This window comes from Hyperolius riggenbachi, chromosome 8 (assembly GCF_040937935.1).
Source record: "Hyperolius riggenbachi isolate aHypRig1 chromosome 8, aHypRig1.pri, whole genome shotgun sequence".
Classification (NCBI taxonomy): domain Eukaryota; kingdom Metazoa; phylum Chordata; class Amphibia; order Anura; family Hyperoliidae; genus Hyperolius; species Hyperolius riggenbachi.
Window position 1 is genome coordinate 52,123,970 of NC_090653.1, and position 24,644 is coordinate 52,148,613.

Sequence of the window (24,644 nt, forward strand, 5' to 3'; positions counted from 1 at the left end):
GGGCTTGCTACAGAGAAGCGCTACCAGACAAGACGGTCTGCAGTAAATGCTTCAGTGACCTTGCGAGAGAAAAGGATCAAACACCTATCGATGTATCCCAAATGATAACGCAGGCTGTACAGGATTCCATGAAGGAATATCTAGCTTCCCTTCCTGCTATTCCGATGCAAACACCAGAACAAACAAAAACTCAGACTTCCATGGATACAGAAGATCTAGCAATTGGCTTTGATTTTGCCTTGGTCCAGCCATATATCCAGGCAGTAAAGGAGGCCATAGAATGGGAGGAGGAAGATATGGAAGAACCATCAACTAGCGCTAAACACAAGGAGTACTTTTCCCACCTAAAGAAAAAGACCACAACATTTCCAGTAATGACCGAGATAGCGGACATCATCAAAGAGGAATGGGAGAAACTCGACAAGAGAGCGCCAGTGAATAATAGGATTTCAAAACTCTATCCACTTAGAAATGAACAGACAAAAAATTTGGATAATCCGCCAATTGTAGATGCGTCGGTAGTCCGTCTGGCAAGGCCTATGACGCTTCCAAGGGAGAACGCAACATCATTTAGAGATGTCTTAGATAAAAAACTGGACTCAGAATTAAGGAAGATTTATACACTATCTGGAAACGCAGTAAAACCAGCTATAGCATTAACGTCAATCTCTAGAGCCCTTAGAGCCTGGACAACAAATATAGAAGAAGCAATAAAGGCAGATACGGATAAGGAGGCTATTCTAACAGCGTTGGATGACTACAACCTAACGGCCGACTTCATCGGCGAAGTGGCGGTGGACGTAATAAGATGTAGTTCCAGGGCAATGGCCTCATCAGTGATTGCCAAGAGAGCCTTATGGCTAAAGACGTGGGCAGCGGACCCCGCATCAAAACAGGATTGGTGCCGTATACCTTATGACGGAACTAACCTATTCGGTAAAGAGATGGACGATGCGATCAAAAGAGTAACAGGAGGAAGATCAGGCCTGTTACCTCAGGACAGGAAGAATAAACGGTCTTTTCCTCAGCAAACGTCTCGGTTCCAACAATCAAGGTACAAGAATGCCAGATCTTACAAACCTGGCAGAGAATTTAAAAGAACCTGGCAGAGCTCACAAGCAAATTTACAGCGCCTGACTAAACAAAGATCTTCTCAGTCTACGCCGTCTCAACAGAAGCCCTTTTGACGGGCAACCCGCTCAGTCTTGCCCGGTGGGAGGAAGATTAGCCTACTTCAAGCAGGTCTGGGCGGAGAATATAAAGAATCGGTGGGTAGTCCGCACGGTGTCTCGAGGACATCGATGGAGTTTTTTCTCAACCCCGAGAGAACACTTTCAGAGGACAAGAGTCCCGACACAAGCAGACAAGAGAGAGGTCTTGCTACAATACATTCAAACACTGAAACAAAAGAGAGCAATAATGGCGGTTCCTACAGAAGAGAGAGGCAAGGGAATATATTCCCCATTATTCTTTGTGTTAAAAAAAACAGGAGACTGGCGACCAGTCATGGATTTAAGGAGACTGAACAAAAATATCAGAGTGAAGAGGTTCAAGATGGAGACGCTGGAATCAATCCGTCAGGCAATACGAGTATCAGATTGGATGCTTTCTGTGGACCTCGAGGACGCTTACTTGCATATTCCAGTACACTCGAGGTCCCAGAAGTATCTAAGGTTTGCAGTTGCGGAAGACCACTTCCAGTTTACATGCCTGCCTTTTGGAATCTCCACCGCTCCAAGGACATTCTCAAAGACTCTGCTAGCGGTGGTGGCTCTACTACGAGAGAAGGGGTTGAGGTTGTACCACTACCTCGACGATCTACTTCTGTTGGCATCCGACAGGGAGACACTACTGCTTCACAGACGGATACTGATAGACACACTAACATACTTCGGGTGGAAGCTCAACTATACCAAGAGCAAATTGGAACCAACCCAATCGATGATCTTTCTAGGAGCCCTGTTCAATACAGTTCAGAACTCTCTATCCTTACCAGATCTGAAAATAACGAGTTTGATTCAGAGGGTCCAAATGACATTTTCCATGTCAGAGATGAAAGCAAAGCAGTGCCTAAGTCTCCTAGGCCTCATGACTTCTACCATACCAATGGTAAGATGGGCGCACTGGCATATACGACCGTTCCAATGGGGATTCTTGAGCCAATGGAACAAAATATCGTACAGACAGACAATTCAAATAACATCACTGATGAAAAACAGCTTGACTTGGTGGATGTCCGAAGACAACCTCAGGAGATTTCATCTAATCCAGGACGGTGTTATAACCATCATTACCACAGATGCCAGCCAGATGGGATGGGGAGCCCATTGCGAGGGCCACTTCGCTCAGGGCAGATGGACTGCTTTATCTTATCAAACCCCATCAAATATACTGGAGATACGAGCTGCCTACCATGCGTTGCTCAGCTTCCAACATCTAATTCAGGGGAAGAGTATCCTAATAATGATGGACAACAAGACGGCAGTATCATATATAAGGAGACAGGGAGGGACCAAGAGCATGTCGTTACTACAGGAAACAGCACCGATATTCCAACTGGCAGAGAAGTTCCTATGGAATATCAAATCCCTGTACATACCGGGCAAACTGAATCAAACAGCAGACTACCTGAGCAGACAAAGGCTGAACAACAACGAATGGAGTCTATCCATGGAAACCTTTCAATGGATTTGCAGTCAGTTTGGAGTACCGGAGGTAGATTTGATGGCCACTCCACAAAATACAAAATGCAAGAGGTTCTTCTCCAGGTACCGGTACGACCAGTCAGAGGGAGTGGATGCATTGTCCAGTCAGTGGAACTTCTCCATGGCCTATGTCTATCCCCCGACGCCGATGATTCGGCCGTTACTGCTCAGACTCTTTCGGGAGAGGGTAACACTAATAGCAGTTATCCCATATTGGCCGAGACGCCCTTGGTTCCCTCTGTTGTGGGAGCTGAAGTTACGATATCCACTAGCTATCCCATACAACAAGGATCTACTCACTCAGGGACTGATACGTCACCAGAACCCGGAGAGATTGAATCTCATGATATGGATATTGAAGGGCAAAGGTTAAGACAAACGGGCTGTTCAGAGCAGGTTATAAAAACATTATTAGCTGCCAGGAAACCAACTACCAACGCAACATACGCCAGAATATGGAATAAATTCCAACAGTTTGCCAGAGAAAAAAATATTAACCCGTTGACACCAGAGCCACATACAGTACTGGACTTTTTACAAACAGGACTCACGAAAGGTCTGGGTTACCATACCATCAAGGGCCATATCTCAGCCTTAACAGCTCTCACAGGCACATCATGGGCGGCTCATCCTTTAATCAAACAGTTCACCAAGGGAGTGTTAAGATTAAGGCCACCAAAAAAGAACATTTTCCCGAAATGGGACTTACCACTTGTGTTGGAAGCCCTTACCAAGAGTCCATTTCATCCATCAAAGGACAGTACCTTGTGGCATATAACTCTTAAAACGGCTTTTCTTGTAGCAATTTCATCGGCTAGAAGAGTTTCTGAATTGCAAGCCTTAGGATCAACTGAACCTTACCTCTCATTCTTTCCTGATAGAGTAATATTAAGGCCGATTCAGGAGTTCATTCCAAAGGTCACATCAACATTCCACCTGAATCAGGACTGGACTCTTCCTTCCTTTCCGGGAGAAGATCCCAATGAACCTCACTCACTAGATGTAGTACAAGCACTACGTAATTACTTGGACGTAACTCTACAATTCAGGAAAACTGAAAGACTGTGGGTAATACCCGCGGGATATAGGAAAGGAGAGGCAGCCTCAGCTAGAACTATTGCATCCTGGCTGGTGAAAGCCATTCAAGTAGCTTACAGAACTCTCAGTTTAGAGCCACCTCTGCAAATAAATGCCCATTCTACACGTAGCATGGCTACGTCTTGGGCAGCATATAATAAAGTTCCGGCAGATAAAATCTGCCAGGCCGCTAATTGGTCAAACATACATACCTTTATGCGCCACTACAGAGTGGACCTGTCATCCCAAAGTTCTCTTGTGTTTGGAAAGTCTGTTTTGCTTGCAAGTTCATAATTAAAGTGTGTATTAAGCATCAGTATACCCTCCCTTCATTATTTTCCTAGTTATATCCCAAGTGTTATGACATGGAAGCATAGGGAAAACGGAAAATTGTTACTTACCTATCGGTAATTTTCCTTTCCCGATGCTTACATGTCATAATACGACCCTCCCTTCTGGGTTAGCTTCGGTGAGTTCGAGGCTGACATAGACTGGAGGGGGGGCGTGAGCATCTAGAATTTATAATCACATGGTCCTATGGGGTAGTGGGGGCGGGGCATCTACCCAAGTGTTATGACATGTAAGCATCGGGAAAGGAAAATTACCGATAGGTAAGTAACAATTTTCCGTTATTTGTTACAGCTGATACAAATCCTGAAATAAATCTGCAGTTTATACTTCCTGATTCATGGAAGCAGACATATTGTTTACAGCCTGTGCTATCAAATGGACTTATCTGCCATCACTGCCATAGGCAGTCATGTGACACAGGGGAGGATCAAATTACAGTTGTGATTAGACACAGATGAGGGGGAATTAGACAGGCTTAGAGGGGAACTGAAGAGAGAGGTATATGGAGGCTGTCCTGTTTATTTCCTTTTAATCAATACCAGTTGCCTGGCAGCCCTGCTGGTCTATTTCTCTGCAGTAGTATCTGATTAAAACCAGAAACAAGCATGCAGCTAGTCTTGTCAGATCAGACTTATAAGTCTGAACCACTGAAACACCTGATCTGCTGCATGCTTGTTCAGGGACTATGGCTAATAGTATTAGAGGCAGAGGATCAGCAGGGCTGCCAGGCAACTGGTATTGTCTAAAAGGAAATAAACATGACAGCCTCCATATACCTCTCTCTTCAGTTCCCCTTTAACTCTCTAATGCTGGGCATACACGGGTCGACGGGCCCTTATCAATCGAGCCGCTGATGGCTTGATTGATAATTTCCGACGTGTCAGATCACGCGGCAGATCGATTCCGCGCTCAATCCCCGCGGGTGGACTATAGAAGACAAACGAAAGGAAGATAAGAAATGCCCGCGGGGACGCGGCGGGAGTCGATCCGGCGGCTAATCAAGCCTCGTGTATGCCCAGCATAAGGGCTCGTTCATCGTTTTTGCCCTTTTTTCAAGCTCAGGCGATTTCAAAATCGCCCTAAAAATGCTTGTGCAATGATTCCATATGAGAGAGTTCACAGCTGAGCGGTTCGTTTGCAATCCGCTCAGCAAAGCGGTTCCTGTACCATTTTTGAGGTGATTTTGCCTCAATGGAAGGTATAGGAAAAACGCAAACGCTCACAAAATCGCTTTGTGCATCGATTGCATGAGCGGTTTTTAATTCTTTTCCCGGGTCAAAGAGTTTACTTCCTGACTTGCGCCAGGGAGTGAATTACAAAATCGCTCTGGAAAAGTGATTAGAAAAGCTCTTTTACCAGAAACGCAGCGTGCAGGGGAGCGCCGGGAGGGGGGAAGAAAACGCACAATGCAAAATTAGCATTTTCGATATTAGGTGTGAATGAGGCCTAAATACATACAGGGTGCATTTCTCTAAGTTTTTCTTCTGTCCTGCGCAAGAGTTCAGGTCCACTTTAAAGCTGCAGATCTACAGTAGTTTCCTAGGGTGAAGACTCTAGCTTTTAAAAAAAAAAAATCAATAATGCAGAGGTAGAGGCTGATCTTGTAATATGAAAATATAACGTTTCCTGTCAAAGTCAGTGTTGGTCTCACTCCAAATGATTGCTTCTGCAGAATGGTGAATACTGAATGCCTATGAGACCTGCAGCCAGCAAGAGTACTGGAAGCCACAAAACTGCTGCCAGTCCAAAATTAACCAGGCAATGCCTAGCACTCCGGAAGCAAAGAGGACCTGTCATTATTTACTACATTATAAAGAGCTATGATAAATGTTACACCTGTCTATCTTTTGTAGAGACAGTCTTTATTGTGGTACCCGATTCCTCTCGTTCCCTCTGTAATGTCACTCTTGTTGGCCGAATGTACAGATCTGTATAGATAAATACATACATTATTTAATAGCTACTAAAAAAATCTGTAAATGATTGCCCTTCAAATGGTAACAGGAACTGGGGATGAAAGCAGGCTAGTGTGATTTGACAAATATAAATATACTGTTACGTCATGAATTATGCTGGGATCACACATGATGTAATTTCCCGTCCAATCGACGGGTGATCAGGCAGGAAGTTGTACTGTGTGCATGTCCAAACTGCTCCGAATCGATAAAGGGATCGATTTTTCAGGTGATGATGGGGCAGCACGGTGGCGTAGTGGTTAGCGCTCTCGCCTTGCACTGCTGGGTCGCTGGTTCGAATCCCAGCCAGGTCAACATCTGCAAGGAGTTTGTATGTTCTCCCCGTGTCTGTGTGGGTTTCCTCCGTGTACTCCGGTTTCCTCCCATATCCCAAAAACATACAGATAAGTTAATCGGCTTCCCCCTAAATTGGCCCTAAACTACAATACATACACTACACAAGACATACTAAATAATTAATAATAAAATCGATCCCTTTCTCGGTTGGAAACAGATCGGACATGCCGGAAATAATCGCCTGATTCCCATTAATTGTACTGGAAATTGCATCGTGTATTCCCAGCATTAGACATTGTATGTGTCACTAGAGCCTGGTACACACCTTCAATTTTGATTGGCCACCTTTATCACCTCCATGTAATATAGAGGGTTAACAGATATTGAATATTATGAGCAGATTGTGTAGGTAAACCCTCAAGCCTGGTACCCCAATTATTATTGGCCAATCACTTACCAATTGTATCACCTCCATGGAGTTGTATGAGGGTCAACTGATATTGAATAGTGTGAGCAGATTGTGTAGGTAAACCATCATTCTACATGGAGGTGGTAAAATTGATCAGTGATTGGCCAATTATAATTGAAAGTGTGTACCAAGCTTAAGGCTCGGTGACACTATTCCAGATCTACTCCAGGATTCATTGCAGGGTCTTCTGCCACTCCAGAGCCAGTGCCACCATTTAGCAGGTAAAGGCCAATTCATTCTGCTGTCTGGAAAGTGGAAGCGGCCATACTATATCCCCCTCCCCCCCCCCCCCCAACACACACACTACATACTCATGATGCCTCCAAACTACCCCTCTATTTACTTACCTACAAAGGTATGCATCTTTAGGGACACATGACCCTGCCATCCAACTGTAGAGGCCCTGGAGCCCGAAACCACCAGTGGCATAAAGGATTCGGCCTTCCATTCCTTCTTCACAAAGGCTTCTTCTTATGCTCCCCTGGCTGTCACCGCTCATCCTCTTTTAACAGACCCCAATCAGTGCAGCGGAAGTGCTTGAGCTTACTTTTTCCAGCGTCGGTTACCCTTGCAATTCAGCTGCAACCACTAGGTCTCCACTGCCTGGACTATCTTCCACTTCAGCTTATCAAAAGGACCATACAGGGCTGCCAAAATTACTTCCTTGCCTAGAGCGCTATTTAACCCTTCTCTGATAGTCTAAGTTTCCCTGACTTCACACAACATGCAGAAGAGCGAGATGTAGACAGAGGAGACCTACTAGCTGCAATGAGATCACAGTGGGCACCTGACACTGCAAGAGGTAAGGCTAGGCAACCACTGTCCTGATCTGTGGGTCTGTTAAAAGGAGGATGAGCAGCAATAGTGAGGGGAGCACGGGAGGAGGGCCTTGGTGTCCAGAACCCCCTTAGCTACTCGAGTAACAAACTGCTGGTAGTAAAGGAAATATTGCTGTGTGCTGTCTGTACACAGCAATATTACTGCACTTTTGTGAATCAAACCCATAATGAGATGAACATACTGTATGTATATACAGTGCCAAACATATTAATAACTAGGCTGTTTTTCTTTTTTACTTTTACTGCCAGAAAGAGTTAACTTTCAGGCATGCAAGTGACAGTTTCTGTCTAGTTTGACCATTGTTGAATTATAGTGTAACGCTCTCTGAAGGAATTACAGCCATAAAACCTTTTCCTGCAGAGAACAACTTCTTAGGGAAGGGGATAGATATAAAAGGTCAATAGTTCATGTATTTTAGCTCTGGGAAACTGCCGTGGAGCAGAGACAATAACACATTAAATCAACTTTGTAAATGTTTGAAGGAAACCTGAGATGGGGCCACATCAATAAAATATACATACCTGGGGCTTCCTCCAGCCCCCTCCAGCCTGATCGATCTCAAGCCGTCCTCTTCTGACTGCCCTTTCGCCCGCAACGGCCACAGAAAATCCTCCAGTTGGCAGAGGCACAGTCCGGCCAGGCGCATTCCCGTCTTGCTCCTGTTGCCAGGAGAGTTCTGTGCCTGCTGAGAAATACTGTAGTAGGTGAAGTAGGCGGAGAAGTACTGTGCAGGTGCAGAACGCTCCCGCCGATGTGAAGACAGCGGGAACGCATGCGCAGTTGGCCCCGTCCAAAAGTATTTTCCAGGGCCAATTGCAGGCGAACGGGGAGCCAGAAGAGGAAGGCGTGCCAGCGATCAGGTCAGAGGGGGCTAGGGGAAGCCATCAACAGCTTTTAAACATAAAATAAAACTGTGGGATATTTATTGGAAAAAATGGTCTTTTTACGAGTAGGAGGATAGATACAATTGTTTACTTCATCAGTGTAATTTTCACCTCACGGTCACTTTATCTGTTAGGTATAATATCCTGCAAGCCTCCAATTAACTTTCAAAAACCGGTAGATGAGAAAATGTTGCTAATAATAGTGATAATTAGGTTACTGTTGAGTTCTGAGCACGTTCATAACTGACTGGTGGTCAACAACAATAATAATAATAATGTCCCTTTGTTTTATATGAAAACTTTCCAGATGCTGAAAATAACGAAAGACCATTTCTAAGTGAGAAGCAAAAGTTTTCACTACTTATAGTTGCCTTTATATCATATAAATTGATAGAAAAAAAATCAATACAGCGCGATGTCTGGAGACAAAAGACAGTTCGGCCTCTTCTGTTTCTAATTGCGCCTGCGCATCACGCCTGGTCGCTGTTGGAACGCAAATTCCGGGTCAGAATACGGAAGTGTATTACAAGTAACGGTGACGTAATCATTGGTCGCCGGTTTCGAGTGGTTTTCGTTCAATGTGGAGGAACAGGAGACAGACGAGTGGCTGGTGTGTTCTGGAGAGAGAGGTGAGAGGCTACAGGCTGCCTTCTACTCCATTAGTGGATGTGTTCTGTCTCTGTGCAGGGAGTGGGGAAGAGGCATGCTGGGTCCAGATTGGATAATCATATCTTAAAGGACCACTATCGCAAAAAAAAAAAAAAAAAAGTAGGCAGTTAAACTCTGACAGATCCGACAGGTTTTGGGCCAGTTCATCCCCTCATGGGGGATTCTCAGGGGTTTCTTTGTTTTCAACAGCATTTCCTGAACAGCAGTTAAACTGCCAAAATAGTAAGATACCAGCCAGCCTCCCCAATCACTTGCATGCTATTTTGTCAGTTAGACTTTGCAACTGCTGTTCAGGAAATGCTGTTGAAGACAAAGAAAACCTGAGAATCCCCTGTGAATAGATGGACTGGCCCAAAACCTGTCTGTTCTGTCAGATTTTAACTGCCTACTCTTTTCACCATAGTAGTCCTTTACCAAGCGGCTCACTATCCTGAGCAATACAATTCCAGCATAAGATGAAAAGAAATACAGGTGACCATACATCTAGTGATGTTGGGCAGATTCGACCAAGCGACAGATCTCTCTCTGATCGATTCTGATCAGAAAGAGATCTGTTGGCTGCCCATACACAACAGGCCGATTACCTGATCAATCTCAGCCCCTTTCAGGAATCAGCCTTGCGCAGCCCATGCATTTATACTTGTCACGCTGTTTTCCCTGAGTGTCCACCGTACTTCTGCATTGGCGCACCACCTGGCAGCTGGAGTTATTGCGATGTCGCAGTACAGCGGAGTATCAGCGGACACAGAGATAGTTGAAGTATAAATGCATGGGCAACTGGGGAACATTTAGGGGAACAGCGGCAGGAGGTTGGTTTCCGTGATTTACTCCTTTACCGCCCTGCACCCAGTCACGGAGCAGTGCTTTTCAGCGCTGCTAGATTTGGCTGCAGCCGGCGCCTCCATAGACTACAATAGGAATCACTCCTATTGCAGCGCTCAGTGAGTAACGTCGGCGCCATCAGAAGACGGAGCTGAAGTTGCTTAAAAACACCATAATTTGGCCTCCAGCAATCACTGGAAGCCGAATTATTTCATTCCCCCACTATCCATGGTGGCCTGGAGGGGGAATAGTAATTAACATGGCCTGGACTTGTACAGAAGCAGGATCAGCCATATACCGGCTGTATCCTGCGCCCAAGTCTACCGGCACCGATTTCAAATGTACTCTCCGGTCGACCACATTGGCCCGAGATTTCCCAGCATGACCGATCAATGCATTCGACCAATTTCGGCCAAAGATTAGTTGAATCGTCCATCGGGCATGCTCTTGGCATCATTGATTTTTATCCGATTCAGTAACAATTATTGAGATCAGCTGCTAAATGGATAGATGTATGGCTACCTTTAGCGTTTACCTGCAGTGAGAAGTGTATGTTTAAATGATCTTTTTGTTCCAGAGATACTGGCAGCTGAAGTAGAATGCAATTTCTTATTGCAAACGGTTTTTGTTTTTTTTGCCTTGATGATCGTTGTCTGATTTTGGCTACTGATTCTCAACTTTGAAACTACTGTTTGGCTTGCATTTTTCTGCATGAAAGATAACCTCTGGCTATGTATTATTTCATCATAGGAGTAATTATAAATTGCATTGCTCAGTATTGCTGGAGTTGCATGAGAAGTGGGCACTAGTCTACTTTTAGAGGACCCAGCAGGAAGACTTATAGGGAACTGTTGTTCAATCACAGCACCCTCTACACCACAAAGCGTTGTGATTGGCCAAATAGTGCAGGTGTAGTTTACTATTACCTATCTGAAGCCTAGCAGTTCGAGAGGGTGCTGTCCACCAAATTATGTTAGAGGAATCTCTCTATGGCCCATTTCACACTTGCGTTAAAAAAGGTCAGTTTGCAGAACGGATACTGTACAAACGGAATGAATACGAACGGATCCAATGTTAACCTATGGAACAGTTCGCATCCGCCTGAACGGATCCGTTCCGTACGTTACGCTGAATGGAACGCAAGTTTCTTCCCTGCAGAAATTTTCTGGACCACTGAGAGCTGTGGAACCAATCTGGAAGATGAATCCCTGCATTGGGGGCAATGAAAGAACAGAAAATGTCTTCGCTAGTGAAGAAACACACCGGTCCAAGGGGCAAAATCCACTCGGAGTGGGGGTCTGGGGGGGATGTGGGGAAGCAAACTGGGCCTAAAGTGTACCTTGGCAGGCGGGTGAGGGAGGGTCATAATTTACCCAGGCTTCCATCTTCTTCAATTGCAGTCGGGAGGGTTTCTTCCAGGCTTCCTTCTTCTTCCTCCTTCAATTGTGTCCAGCGTCGCATCACATAACTACGCTTCCTCCTTCAACCCGGAAGGAGGAAGCGTGATAGTCACATGACGAGACGTGGAACACAATTGAAGGAGGAGGAAGAAGGCAGCCGGAAGAAACCCTCCCGACCGCCCGGCTGCAATTCAGGGCTCGTTCACACCGGAGGCATTTCCGGGTTTTTTTCCTACACGCGGACAATTTTTAAAATCGCCCACCAAACGCTTTTGCAATGAATGTCTATGAGAAGGCTCATATCCGTGCGGGTCATACCCTGTCCGTTCATTAAAGCGGTGTGTGCGTCATATTTTAGGCAGTTCCGCCTCAATGGAAAGTATAGGAGAAACGCAAAATGCTCTTAAATTCGCTTTGTGTAGCGATTTGCGTTCGCGTTTTTAAGAATATAATACATTGTATGTATTCTTTTCCAGGTCAAAGAGTTCACTTCCCAACTTGCGTCAGGGAGTGAATTACAAAACCACTCGGAGAAAACGCTTAGAAAACCGCTAAGCACAAAAATTAATCGCTCACCCAAGCGCCGGGAATCGGGGAAAAAAAACTCCTCAAAAACAGCCCAACGCGGACAGACACGCGAATACGGAACGCAATGTGAGGAAGCCTGGGTACGGTTTTTAACCCTCCCTCACCCACCGGACTGCTGCACCCTCCCTCACCTGCCTGGCTGCTGTGGCAATGGAGTGAAAACGGATCCGATCGACCGGTGATCAGATCAGTTTTCACGGATTCGTTTGCCAGTGTGAACCAAGCCTTACAGATCGGGTGAAGCAGAAAACGGATCCATTTTACCGGATCCACTTGGCTTTAATTCACAATGTGAAATGGGCCGGTAAGGTTTCCTGCTGGGTACCCTAAAGTAGACCAGTGCCCAATTTGGTACCAAAACATGCCAACACCATATATGTTGTGCGCGTAACTCACTTCTGCTTTTCTATGTGTTTTACAGGTCCGCTGGGCTCTTCTTGTAGATCAGCCCCCTCAGGTGGGTTTCCAGGTTTCCCACTGAGGAGCATTGAGCGACACTCTGAAAATGGATGGGGTGGAGATCTGGGTGAGAGATCAGCTCCATGATGTCCTGGGGATGAGTGATCGCCATGTGGCGCAGTTCCTGGTTGGTACCGCTCGCCGAAGTACAAGTTCTGCAGACTTCCTAGGCCGGCTGGCTGACACTGGAGCGGTTGATGTCACGGATAAAGTGAAGCGCTTTGCAGAAGAACTCTGGCTGAAGGTGAGAGAACTGATGGTGCTTTTTTGTAATGGAAAATAATCACTTAACTTCATTTTTTTTTTTAAGATTCTTTATTTATAAGATCTATTATAGATATATTATACATACACCAAATAGAAACGGGAACTGTTTGCCATACAATAAACCGATCATGAGGAAGACACCTATCCAGTGCTGCCGGCATTTATAATCGTGAACAGAATGTTAAAGATTATTCACCATACAAAAGGAACAATCAATAACGTATTAAGGGCTGGTGCACACCAAGAGCGGTTCTGAGCGTTTAAAAAAAAAAGGCTAGCAGTTTGAAACCGCTTCGGTAATGTATTTCAACGGGCTGGTGCACACCAGAGCGGTTTGTTTTTTCCCCAAGCGCAAACTCGAGTCCTGCAGCATTTTCAGGATTTTCGAGGCAATTCTGCCTCAATGTTAAGTATAGGAAAGTGGAAACACGCTCTGAAAAAGGCTAGATCTGAGCGGTTTTCCAAGCGTTTTGTTACAGTAGCTGTTCAGTTACATTTCTACTGTAACAAAATATAAAAAACGCTATAATACACAAATACGCTTTTAAAAGCGCTAGGCATGCTTAGAACATCTCTCTAAACATGCCTAGAATCGCTCTGAAAAACCGCTAGCATTTGTGTTTTTTTGGTATGCACTGGCCCTACACATGGCTGCCCCCATGTGTCCAAAGACCATCCCCTAACCCCTCCCCCCCCTGAAAAAAAAATAGGGGGGTGGATTATCTATAATAGGAGAATCGGCACCCGAAGGGAATAAACCCTCCCCTCCAAATTCAAAATTAAAGGGGACGTGTGTGAAAAAATGCTACCCTTTAGTTCAGGCATGCATCTCTGAGAATAATGAGGCAAATATCTGGAGACAAACAAGAGGAGAAAAACAGAAGAGAAGATAGACAAAGAAAGAAAAGAGAAGATGAGGAAGAACGGGATACCTACACCACCACCAGGGACCACCATCTACACCCAGAGATGCCAGAGGTAGCCAAATATGCCCCTGCCGCGTTCCCACCCCATGAATGTCGAGAACTGCGGAGCTAGCTTACCATGAGAGTCTCATAATGTGAGGATTCTTTAAATTCTAAACATCCAAACCACGTTTCCAGAACTGCTCCTGCCTCCCCTGCATGGCGAGCTTCATGTTTTGAATGCTTTTTTTATATATATATATATACACACACACACACACACACACACACACACACACACACACACACACACACACACACACACACACACACACACACACACACACACACACACACACACACACACACACACACACACACACACACACACACACACACACACACACACACACACACACACACACACACACACACACACACACACACACACACACACACACACTTGTTTCTGTTGACACTTAAAGGGAACCTGTACTAAGTAAAATTATTTAACATAAACACATGAGGTAACTTCAAATGAACATTACATAGTTACCTTGCCATCAGTTCCTCTCAGAAGCTCACCATTTTCTTCTGACAATGATACCTTCCAGTTCTGACAACATTTTGTCAGAACTGAAATATATCAGTTGCTGTCAGTTACAGCTGAGAGGAGAACTGATGTGTCCATGTTTCCCTATGACTCAAGTGGGCAATATTACAGTTTAACTGTGTGCTGACCAGGAAGCTGTTATGTGGTAACGGCCATTTTCAAAATGGAGGACGGAGAATTCCATTGATCACAGTGGACAAACAGGACACAGGAGAGGAGAAAGAGATTGATGAATAGACGACACAGCAGGTAAGTATGACTTGTGTATGGTTATTTTGACTTTTCATTTTCAGTACAGGTTTTCTTTAAAGGGAACCTGAACTGAGAGGAATATGGAGGCTGTCATATTTGTTTCCTCTTAAACTATACCAGTTGCCTGGCAGTCCTGCTGATTTATCTGGCTGCCTGCAGTAGTGTCTGAGTCACCCACCTGAAACCAGCATGCAGGTAGGCCTGGCGCACACCGAGCGGTTTTTGAAGCGATCCGCAAACCGCTTCCGCCTGTGAAAACAGATGGCTAATGTATTTCAATGGGATGGTGCACACCAGCGGTTTGAGGTTTTTAGCAAACCGCAAACGTGGCTCCTGCTGCACATTTGCGGTTTGCAGAAGCGTTTCTGCCTCAATGTAAAGTATAGGAAAAGCTCAAACCGCTCTGGAAAACGCTACATTAGAGTGGTTTTCCAGGCGTTTTTGTTACAGAAGCTGTTCAGTAACAGCTTTTAACCTGAGCGTTAAGCCGCTCAGGTTTTCCAGTTAGAGTGCCCCTGGAGATTCGAAAAGCTTTCTTGCCCCCACAAGCTGTAGCTAGCACTAAGCTAGCTAGCATAAGCAGCCAGCACCCTCCGATCGCCGCCGCTCCCCCGATTATACTTTACCCCCAACACCCCCCCCCCCCACACACCCCCCGGCTCCAGCAATCGGCGCAGCCTCCCCGTACAGCTCCGGTCTTCAATATGGGGAGGATCACACATGACGTCGCTGACGTCATGCGCAGACCCGATTCTCCCTATAGAGAGACCAGAGCTGTGCGGAAAGGCTGCGCTGATTGCTGGAGCCAGGGGGGGTAATGTATCAAGTGGCTGGATCGGAGGGTGACGGGCACTTGGACTAGCTAGCCTAGTGCTAGCTACAGCTTGTGGGGCCATAACCTCTTTTAAAATCTTTGGGGGGGACTTGTAATTGAAGGAAGCGGTATGCCTGACACAGTGTCGGGCATACCGCTAAGGAGGTTAATGTAACAATATGTGTAATCTGCTACACAAAAACGTTCCCAAAAACGCTAGGCAGGTTTAGAAAACGTCTCTAAACATGCCTAGAATCGCTCTGAAACCTGCTCTAAATACTTCTAGCGTTTTGAGGATCTGCTAGCGGTTTTGGTGTGCGCTGGGCTGTAATTCAGTCAGAAACATCCTATCTGCATGCTTGTTCATGGTCTATGGCTAAAAGTATTAGAGGCAGAGCATCAGCTTGACCGCCAGGCAACTGGCATTGTTTAGGAGAAAATAAATATGCCAGCCTCCATATACCTCTCAGTTCTGGTATGCTTTAAATTTTAGACAGTAAGGCCCCGTTCACATTGCACGCGTTCCCGTCAGCGTTTCGGGAACGCGTGCGGGAGGCCGACACGCACGACATCAGACAGTGCATAGAGTGCACTGTCTGATGTTCACACTGCATGCGTTCCGGACCTGTGCGGTCCGGGAACGCATGCTGCACGCGTTTCCTAGCAAAACAAGCTAGCAGCCACGCAACGCACAGAGACGCACATGACGTGCGTTCCATGTGCGTTGTGTTCTGAACGGAACGCGCCCGCGTTCCGTTATATGAACGGGGCCTCAGTGTTAGGCTCGACTGAGCAGTATGTATGTATGTATGTATGTATGTATGTATGTATGTTTGTGAGTATGTGTACACACGCACACTATAGTTTAATAACACTTTAAAAAGAGGAGGTAACCTACTCTACAGAGACGCAAAAAATTGTTGGTTTATAGTAAACAACAATTTATTCACAATACTCCAAAAGTGCAACGCATTTTGCAGGTTTAATCCTGCTTCATCAGTCAATAACAACGGAGTAAAAGCATTTAGGGTCAGTAGAAGAACCAATCGCCTCTGAGGCGCTATATGCTATTACTCCATTGTTATTGCCTGATGAAGCGGGATTAAACCTGCAAAACACATTGCACTTTAAGAGTATTGTGAATAAATTGTTGTTTACTATAAACCAACAATTTTTTTGTGTCTTCTTGGAGAATGTACGATTTTAAATAGTTTTTATAGTATGTTGTCGCCTCTGTTATACATCCTAGTATATTGTCTAGTCTACCCTTGGTGGAGGGTGTTGCCCCATCTTTCCAATCTACAGAGAGCGACTTCTTAACCTGAGTGGGGTCAGATCTAATCTCCCCACCTGCCTATACAGTGCTTTGCTTTGTGGTAACCCTGGTTTGTGAGTATTACTTCTTGGTGATTACCTACAATCTGGTGTCAAGACTTATTACACTATATTGGGCTCTCGGTGTCCTTTTCTTTGTTTTATAATCATATATATGTTTGTGTTGACTAGCTTGTCTGTGTTTGCACAGTTGCTAATTTACTAACCTTTTAGCAAACTCTTCCATGTTCTGATATGCCCAATATTTTTTTTTCTTACCTAATAGAAAATAATTAAAAAATCTTGCTCAGGTTTGGATTGCCTGGTATGCTTATTCAGTTTTCAGTATTTATTAAAAACTGGCCCTACACCAGGTTTAAAGGGATACTGTAGGGGGGTCGGGGGAAAATGAGTTGAAGTTACCCGGGGCTTCTAATGGTCCCCTGCAGGCATCCTGTGCCCTCGCAGCCACTCACCGATGCTCCAGCCCCGCCTCCGGTTCACTTCTGGAATTTCAGACTTTAAAGTCTGAAAATCACTGCGCCTGCGTTGCCATGTCCTTGCTTCCCCTAATGTCACCAGGAGCACACGGCACAGACCATACTGGGCCAGCGCAGTACGCTACTGGTGCCATCAGCGGGAGTGAGGACACGGCAACGCAGGCACAGTGGTTTTCAGACTTTAAAGAGAAACTCCAACCTAGAATTGAACTTTATCCCAATCAGTAGCTGATACCCCCTTTTACATGAGAAACATAATGCCTTTCACAAACAGACCATCAGGGGGCGCTGTATGACTGATTTTGTGCTGAAACCCCTCCCACAAGAAGCTCTGAGTTCCCGCGGTACTCTGGGCAAACTGCCACAATGTAACAATGTTCACAGACAGGAATTAGCTGTTTACAGCTGTCTCTAACAGCCAAAACAGGTAGGAGCAGCTACATAACCTACCCACAGTAAAAATGTCACCATGTAATAAATGTCAGAATGTAAATCGGGGAGAGGAAAGATTTTTACAATGAGCAAACACTGACTAAATCATTTATACATAATTATGGTAAAAAATGAAGCACTTTTTTTTAACTACATTATTTTCACTGGAGTTCCTCTTTAAAGTCTGAAATTCCAGAAGTGAACCAGAGGCGCGGCCTGAGCATTGGGGAGTGGCTGCGCGGGCACAGGATGTCTTTGGGGGACCATTAGAAGCCCCGGGTAACTTCAACTCATTTTCCCCTGACCCCCCTACAGTATCCCTTTAAGCATTATAAGTGTGTAGTTTCTGGCTGAGTAGGTTACAGGCACATAGGGAGAGAGCCTGGAGATACCGCTGTGTATGCAGGATGGCCACACAACATGCAATGTTGATTGTACAGATTTACCAAATCTATGTAGTATAATGCTACTACACAATGCAATTTTCTGACAGATTTACTGTCAGATCAATTATTTCCATTAATTGATTTTTTCCGATCGACTTTCCCTAGAAGTGAACGGAAATTCGACTGGAAATCAGATCATACGTGTTGGAAATGGTCAATGTGACCGTAAATCTGTCAGAAAATTGCATCTAGCATTAGGGCCAACAGATTGAAAATACGTTGAAAGGAGTGTTTTGGTTAGCTCCTATACTACATGAACATGGTAAGATTGAATGACCAAGATTGTATGGTGAGCTTAACATCCCCTCGGGTTTGTGGGGTAACCAGTATTTTGACATCATTTTTTTATTTTTATCAATATGGCTCCTTTCATGTTCATGTGAGAGAAATTTTGTGTAAAAAAAACAAACAAAAAAAAAACGCTTTGTGGCCTCAGTAGGCATGTAAACAAGTAGAGATCATTTCAGTAAAGTTTACTGAGAAAATATAAAATGTGCATAGAAAGTTCTGATCTGCTTAAAGTGGACCTGAACTCTTGCCCAAGACAGAAGGAAAACTGAAAAATCCACCCTGTATGTATTTAGAGAGTTTAGCCTGTCTAATTCCCCCTCATCTGTAACTAATCACAGCTGTAATTTGATCCCTCAGTTGTCAGCTGGCTGCCTCGGCAGAGCAGCTGATTTTTAAACACAGGATTTTAATCCTCTGTCTGCTTCCATGAAAGCAGGAAGTAGACACACTGCAGCCTTATTGCAGCATTTGTATCAGCTGTAACAAAGAAATGTTTTTCTTTATAGGTTATTATGCTGTTGCATATCTTTTAGAGCAGAGAGGAAGTTCTGAGTTCAGGTCCGATTTAAAAGGGAGATACTAGTATTGCTGAGAAAAGCTCAGTGTTTTCAGTTGTCTATTGCAAAGATTTAAAAAGAAACCGTGACCAAGAATTTAACGTCTTACCAATCCATAGCTGATGCCCCCTTTCCCATGAGAAATCTATTCCTTTTCACAAACTGATCATCAGGGGGCGCTGTATGGCTGATATTGTGGTGAAACCCCTCCCACAGTGTGGTGGTCCTGACAGTTTCCTGTCTGTAAACCTAATTGCATTGTGGGAAATAACAGCTGTGTACAGCTGGGTCCAACTGCCAAAAAAAGCAAGCAGCATCTCCTTTCACTGACATCGCCTGCCAGCAGTAAAAATGTCACCATGTGGTAAATGTCAGAATGTAAATCAGGGAGAGGAAAGATTTTACAATGGGCAAACACTGACTAAATCATTTATACATAATTATTGTAACAAAGCACTTTTTTTTTTATTACATTATTTTTACTGGAGTTCCTCTTTAAAGAGAAACATTGTTTCAGCATACTTTGTTTTTATGTGCATATACAATCCCCCAGATGACTGATTATCCGATTCGATCTTTATGACCGATCGGAAACGATCAATCAGGCCCACTAACAAGAAATACTGCTAATCAATTCGATCAAATTAAAGTGGACTCAAATAAAAAATACAAGATTTCAGAAATAAAATCTATTTTCTAAATTATAATAATAAATAGCAGCCTTTTTTCGGTTGCATGATGACAAATATAAAATATTTTACATTTATTGTAGGAACCCCTCCCTTCCTTTCAAATTGCCGGACAAAATCCGGCAAACTGTGGTGTCCAGCAATGGAGGAATTGCTAATGGTTGCCCCCAGTATAACCCTAGCTATGAAAAGAGAAGGGTGAAAAGCATGCACTGAAATGCTAATAGGATTGAAGGAGTGTTTATTTATCTTTGTATGTGTCAGAGTGGTGCAACTAAATATTTTGAATTAAAAAAAAAAAATGTTTGGTTTGGGTCTGCTTTAAAGAGACTCTGTAACAACAAAAACCTCCCCTGGGGGGTACTCACCTCGGGTGGGGGAAGCCTCCGGATCCTAATGAGGCTTCCCACGCCGTCCTCTGTCCCACGGGGGTCTCGCCGCAGCCCTCCGAACAGCCGGCGACTGTGCCGACTGTCAGTTCAATATTTACCTTTGCTGGCTCCAGCGGGGGCGCTGTGGCGACTTTCGGCACGGAAATAGACGGAAATACCCGATCTCCGTCGGGTCCGCTCTACTGCGCAGGCGCCGGAAACTTGCGCCTGCGCAGTAGAGCAGACCCGACGGCGATCGGGTATTTCCGCCTACTTCGGCGCCGAGAGGCAACAGAGTGCCTGCGCAGGAGCCAGGAAGGTAAATATTGCGTCACCGCTGCACGGAGGGCTACAGCGAGACCCCCGAGGGACGCAGGACGGCGTGGGAAGCCTCATTAGGATCCGGAGGCTTCCCCCACCCGAGGTGAGTACCCCCCAGGGGCCGTTTTGTCGTTACAGTTCCTCTTTAATGGAATCTATTCGTTTTTCGTATTGATTCCATTAATCTGATCGATTTGCAAGCTTTCTTCCGTTTGGCCTGAACGATAATTCATAATGATCGAATCAGAGAATTATATTGTTAATAGCCAGCTTAATTGAAACTGGTTTTCAATGCAGTCTTCGTTTATTGCATCAGTCAGCACAGTCTGTCACTTTTGGAAGTTTTTCTTAGCTGGCTGCAGAACTAAAAGTGAAAAAACGATTTCAATAATTGCAAAAAGACTGATAAAAACACCAATCTTTGGTTCGGGAAAATTTTTAGAATGAATGAAGAATTTTTAATTTAATGTCTGTATAAGAGGTGTTCTCTGCATCTAGAGACCGATCCCTCCCTTATAATTCCTCCGGTTTCCTATTTCTCAGCTCCCCCGTAAAGCTCAGGTGGAACGGCCAGCCCGGGCATTGGAGAGAGAGGCATTGGCTATGCAACAGAAGAACAAAACCTACACCTTGCTGGAGGATAGCGACGAGGAAGAGGAGAAGGAAGAGAGCAGAGATGGGAAGAAGAAAAAGAAAAAGCAGCATCTGCGGAAGAGGAGGAAGGAGGAGTCATCTGACAGCGAGAATGAGCAAACGCGGTGAGTACATCCCACCCCAGCTGTCTCAGATTTGTTTCATTATGTGACCTCTGTCCAAGTGAGTACAGGAGCAGCTCACACCCATTAACCACTTAAGTACCAGCGGTCTCTGCCCCCTTAAAGGACTTACAAGGCAAATTTTTTTTTAAAAAAAGTTCAGTACTTTACAGTGCTGTTGTAACTGTATTTACTGTATGAGAAGTTATGTTGTAAGATGTTCTTCCTTTAAACATTTTTCAATAAAGATGATTGATTGATTGATTGAAACAAACAAACTTAAAACCTGCGTGCAGCGGTGACAGCAGGTATGTGCGATTCGTGGGAATTATGCCGTGTCTGTACCAGAGGTCTCTGGTCCTGAAAGAACTTACGAGGCGAATTAAAAAAAAAAAAAAAAAAAAGTTCAGTACCTGCATGAAATTTGAATGCACGGAGGACGCCATCCGCGCCCTCCGTGCAGTTCCGCGCGGTCCCCGCTATTCAATTGCCCCCCGGGTCGGCTCCCGACCCCACAGCCCAGGTCGGGCTCTCATGCCTCCTCTAAAATGGCCGCCGGAGGTTGCCACGGCTGCGCAGTCCGCATAGACACGAGTGCGACTGCGCAGCTCTAGGAAGTCCCCCCCCCCCCCCCCCGATCCATGCTCAGGAGACAGCCTGTAGCGTACATCAGGGTTGAGATCCTAGAGCTGCGCAGCCGCACTCGCGTCTGTGCAGACTGCGCAGCTGCGGCAACCTCTGGCGGCCATTTTTGAGGAGGCATGAGAGCCTGACCCGGGCCCGGGGTGCAATTGAACAGTGGGGACCCCGCTGAACTGCGCGGATGGCGTCCTTCGTGCATTCAAATTTCATGCAGGTACTGAACTTTTTTTTTTTTTAATTCGCCTCGTAAGTCCTTTAAGGACCAGAGACCGCTGGTACAGACACGGCGCAATCCCGACAAATCGCCGTACATACCCGCTGTCACCGCCGCACGCCGGAAACCTGTGCCACCCGAGTTCCGGTAAGCCGGTCAGGAGCCGCTTTCATTGGCTACGGATTCTGTCTTTCAACGTAAGCCAATGGGAGTTGCTTACATTGAAAGACCGGACCAGGAGCCAATGAAATCGGCTCCTGACCCGCTCACAGGGCTCTGCTGACAGGTAGAGCGAGTGAGCTGCAACGGGAAACGGCGGGGCTTCAGCGGCAAGATCGGCAGGAGCGATGAAGACGGCGGATGTGCGCAGCAGCAGTGAGTTGAAATCTACGCCCTGGCAGCCAGATAGCCATCAAAACACGGTGTAGATTTCAACTATCATGGTCTTTAAATGACAACAGAAGAGAGAGGTATATGGAGGCTGCCATGTTTATTTCCTTTTAAGCAATACCAGTTGCCTGGCAGCCCAGCTGATCCTCTGCCTCTAATACTATTAGCCATAGCCCCTGAACAAGCAAGCAGATGATCAGGTGTTTCAGACTTTAAAGTCAGATCTGACAAGACTAGCTGCTTGCTTGTTTCTTGTGTGATTCAGATACTACTGCAGAGAAACTGACCGGCAGGGCTGCCAGGCAACTGGTATTGATTAAAAGGAAATAAATATGGCAGCCTCCGTATACCTTTTACTTCAGTTCCCCTTTTAAGTAGTTAAGGGACCATTATCCCAAAAAATTGAAACATTTAAAATACATGTGTATAAGTAGTACATTTCTCTCAGATAAAAATGCACTATAAATGCCTTTTCTCTTAATTTTCTATCCTGAAGCCAGTGGTGTAGGAATGGTGATACATGCCTTTTATACTGGCGTCACTATAAATGCTGCAATAGTTCTGGGATACAGTGAGCTTACCATTTTTTTGCGATCTTCTTCTGCCACCTTGAGTCTTTTCTGTGCTTCTTCGTATGCCTGGAAGTGTCCAGAGAAGAATTATGAAGCAGTCAAGAGAGGTGGCGACAGCGCCATACCCCTATTCCAGAGGGTCTGTCTAGGGGTTTTTTGTTTTTAGCCAGTTCTTTTGCTCTTCACTGGGAGTAGTATGTTTGCTTTGAGCAGTGATAGCCAGGAACGCATAGTAAATGACAGATCGGCTGAGAATCATTGGGGAAAAAAAAAAAAAAGGTTCCCAACAATGTTAAGACAGCTATTATTGTCTGTGTAGACCAATCCATTCTGGCAGATCTGAAGATAATCTGTGTTAGTTGTGCGTACACAACGATGACAAATGATTGATCTATTTAAAGAGAACCCGAGGTGTGTTTAAAGAATGTTATCTGCATACAGAGGCTGGATCTGCCTATACAGCCCAGCCTCTGTTGCTATCCCAAACCCCACTAAGGTCCCCCTGCACTCTGCAATCCCTCATAAATCACAGCCATGCTGTGAGGCTGTGTTTACATCTGTAGTGTCAGTCTCAGCTGCTCCCCCGCCTCCTGCATAGCTCCGGTCCCTGCCCCCCTCCCTTCCCTCCAATAAGCAGGGAGGGAAGGGATGCAGGCGGGGACTGGAGTTCTGCAGGAGGCGGGGAGAGCAGCAGACTGACTCTATAGAGATAAACACAGCCAGCTCTGACAAGCTGTTTGTCAGCAGCGTGGCTGTGGTTTATGAGGGATTGCAGAGTGCAGGGGGACCTTAGGTGGGTTTGGGATAGCAACAGAGGCTGGGCTGTATAGGCAGATCCAGCCTCTGTATGCAGATAATATTCTTCAAACCCACCTCGGGTTCTCTTTAAACTACTCATGTGTTGCAGATCTCACATTCCCGGTCCCTCATTTTCGCACTTCCAGTCTGTTGGGTAGTCCGTCGTTGTGCAGCCACTGAACTTATATGTGCACCGACATTGTTCGCTCGTCACTAACTGTCAGGGATTCTTCATTTTTCAATGACCACGGTCTAGCTGTGTACATAGCTTATCACACTGGGCATTTGGTTTGTCATCTGATTTGCTACAGAGCGCAGTACTGCATCTACATCTCTGGTTAAATCTCAATGATTTTTCTGTCTCTCACTGACTTCCAGGAAACAAAAAGTCCCATCACCCAAGAGAGTAACTGTTTCTGACGATGAAGAAGACCAAGAGGAGGCAGACCGGCTGAAGGATCTGGAAGAGAGAGATGCCTTTGCAGAAAGGGTTAAGCAAAGAGATAAGGATAAGACCAGGAATATTGTGGAGAGGTCAGACAAGAAGGTAAGGAGAGGTGGAAGCAGACATGAGGAGCGATGGTGGGAGAGACGTTTACCTGCTGTAGCTCAGATTATTGTTGCTGTAAAAAGTTCTTTGTACCCCTCAGACTGCTTCATAATTCTTCTCTGGACTCTTCCAGGCATACGAAGAAGCACAGAAAAGACTCAAGGTGGCAGAAGAAGATCGCAAAAAAATGGTAAGCTCACTGTATCCAGAAGTATTACAGCGTTTATAGTGACGCCAGTATAAAAGGCATGTACAATGAAGTACGTAATCAGAGGTTACCAACATTGAAAACTGCTTGGCAAAATCGTTTTTTATCCAGAGGTAATACCTAGAGATTGATATGAAAATTATGTTGTCAAAAGTGTCGGTAAAAAGTTCTCAATTGTCCGGAAAAAGTCCATCCCCTTTGATCTTTCATTCTTTTCCTGGATGGCT

At 45.3% G+C, this 24,644-nt stretch overlaps 2 protein-coding genes across 2 annotated transcripts in view; one reads left to right on the forward strand and one right to left on the reverse strand.

The window, feature by feature from the left end:
- The window catches only part of ABCF1 (ATP binding cassette subfamily F member 1), a 413,240-nt gene that overhangs the window by 93,352 nt on the left and 295,244 nt on the right, over positions 1–24,644 (reverse strand). The window lies entirely within an intron of this gene.
- The window catches only part of DHX16 (DEAH-box helicase 16), a 66,174-nt gene continuing 50,634 nt past the window's right edge, over positions 9,105–24,644 (forward strand). The window contains exons 1-5 of the mRNA XM_068250413.1: positions 9,105–9,207; positions 12,479–12,760; positions 20,832–21,046; positions 24,038–24,206; positions 24,343–24,399. Of these exons, the coding sequence (XP_068106514.1) occupies positions 12,563–12,760; positions 20,832–21,046; positions 24,038–24,206; positions 24,343–24,399 (639 nt within the window). The 5' untranslated portion in view covers positions 9,105–9,207; positions 12,479–12,562. The remainder of the gene's footprint in view (positions 9,208–12,478; positions 12,761–20,831; positions 21,047–24,037; positions 24,207–24,342; positions 24,400–24,644) is intronic.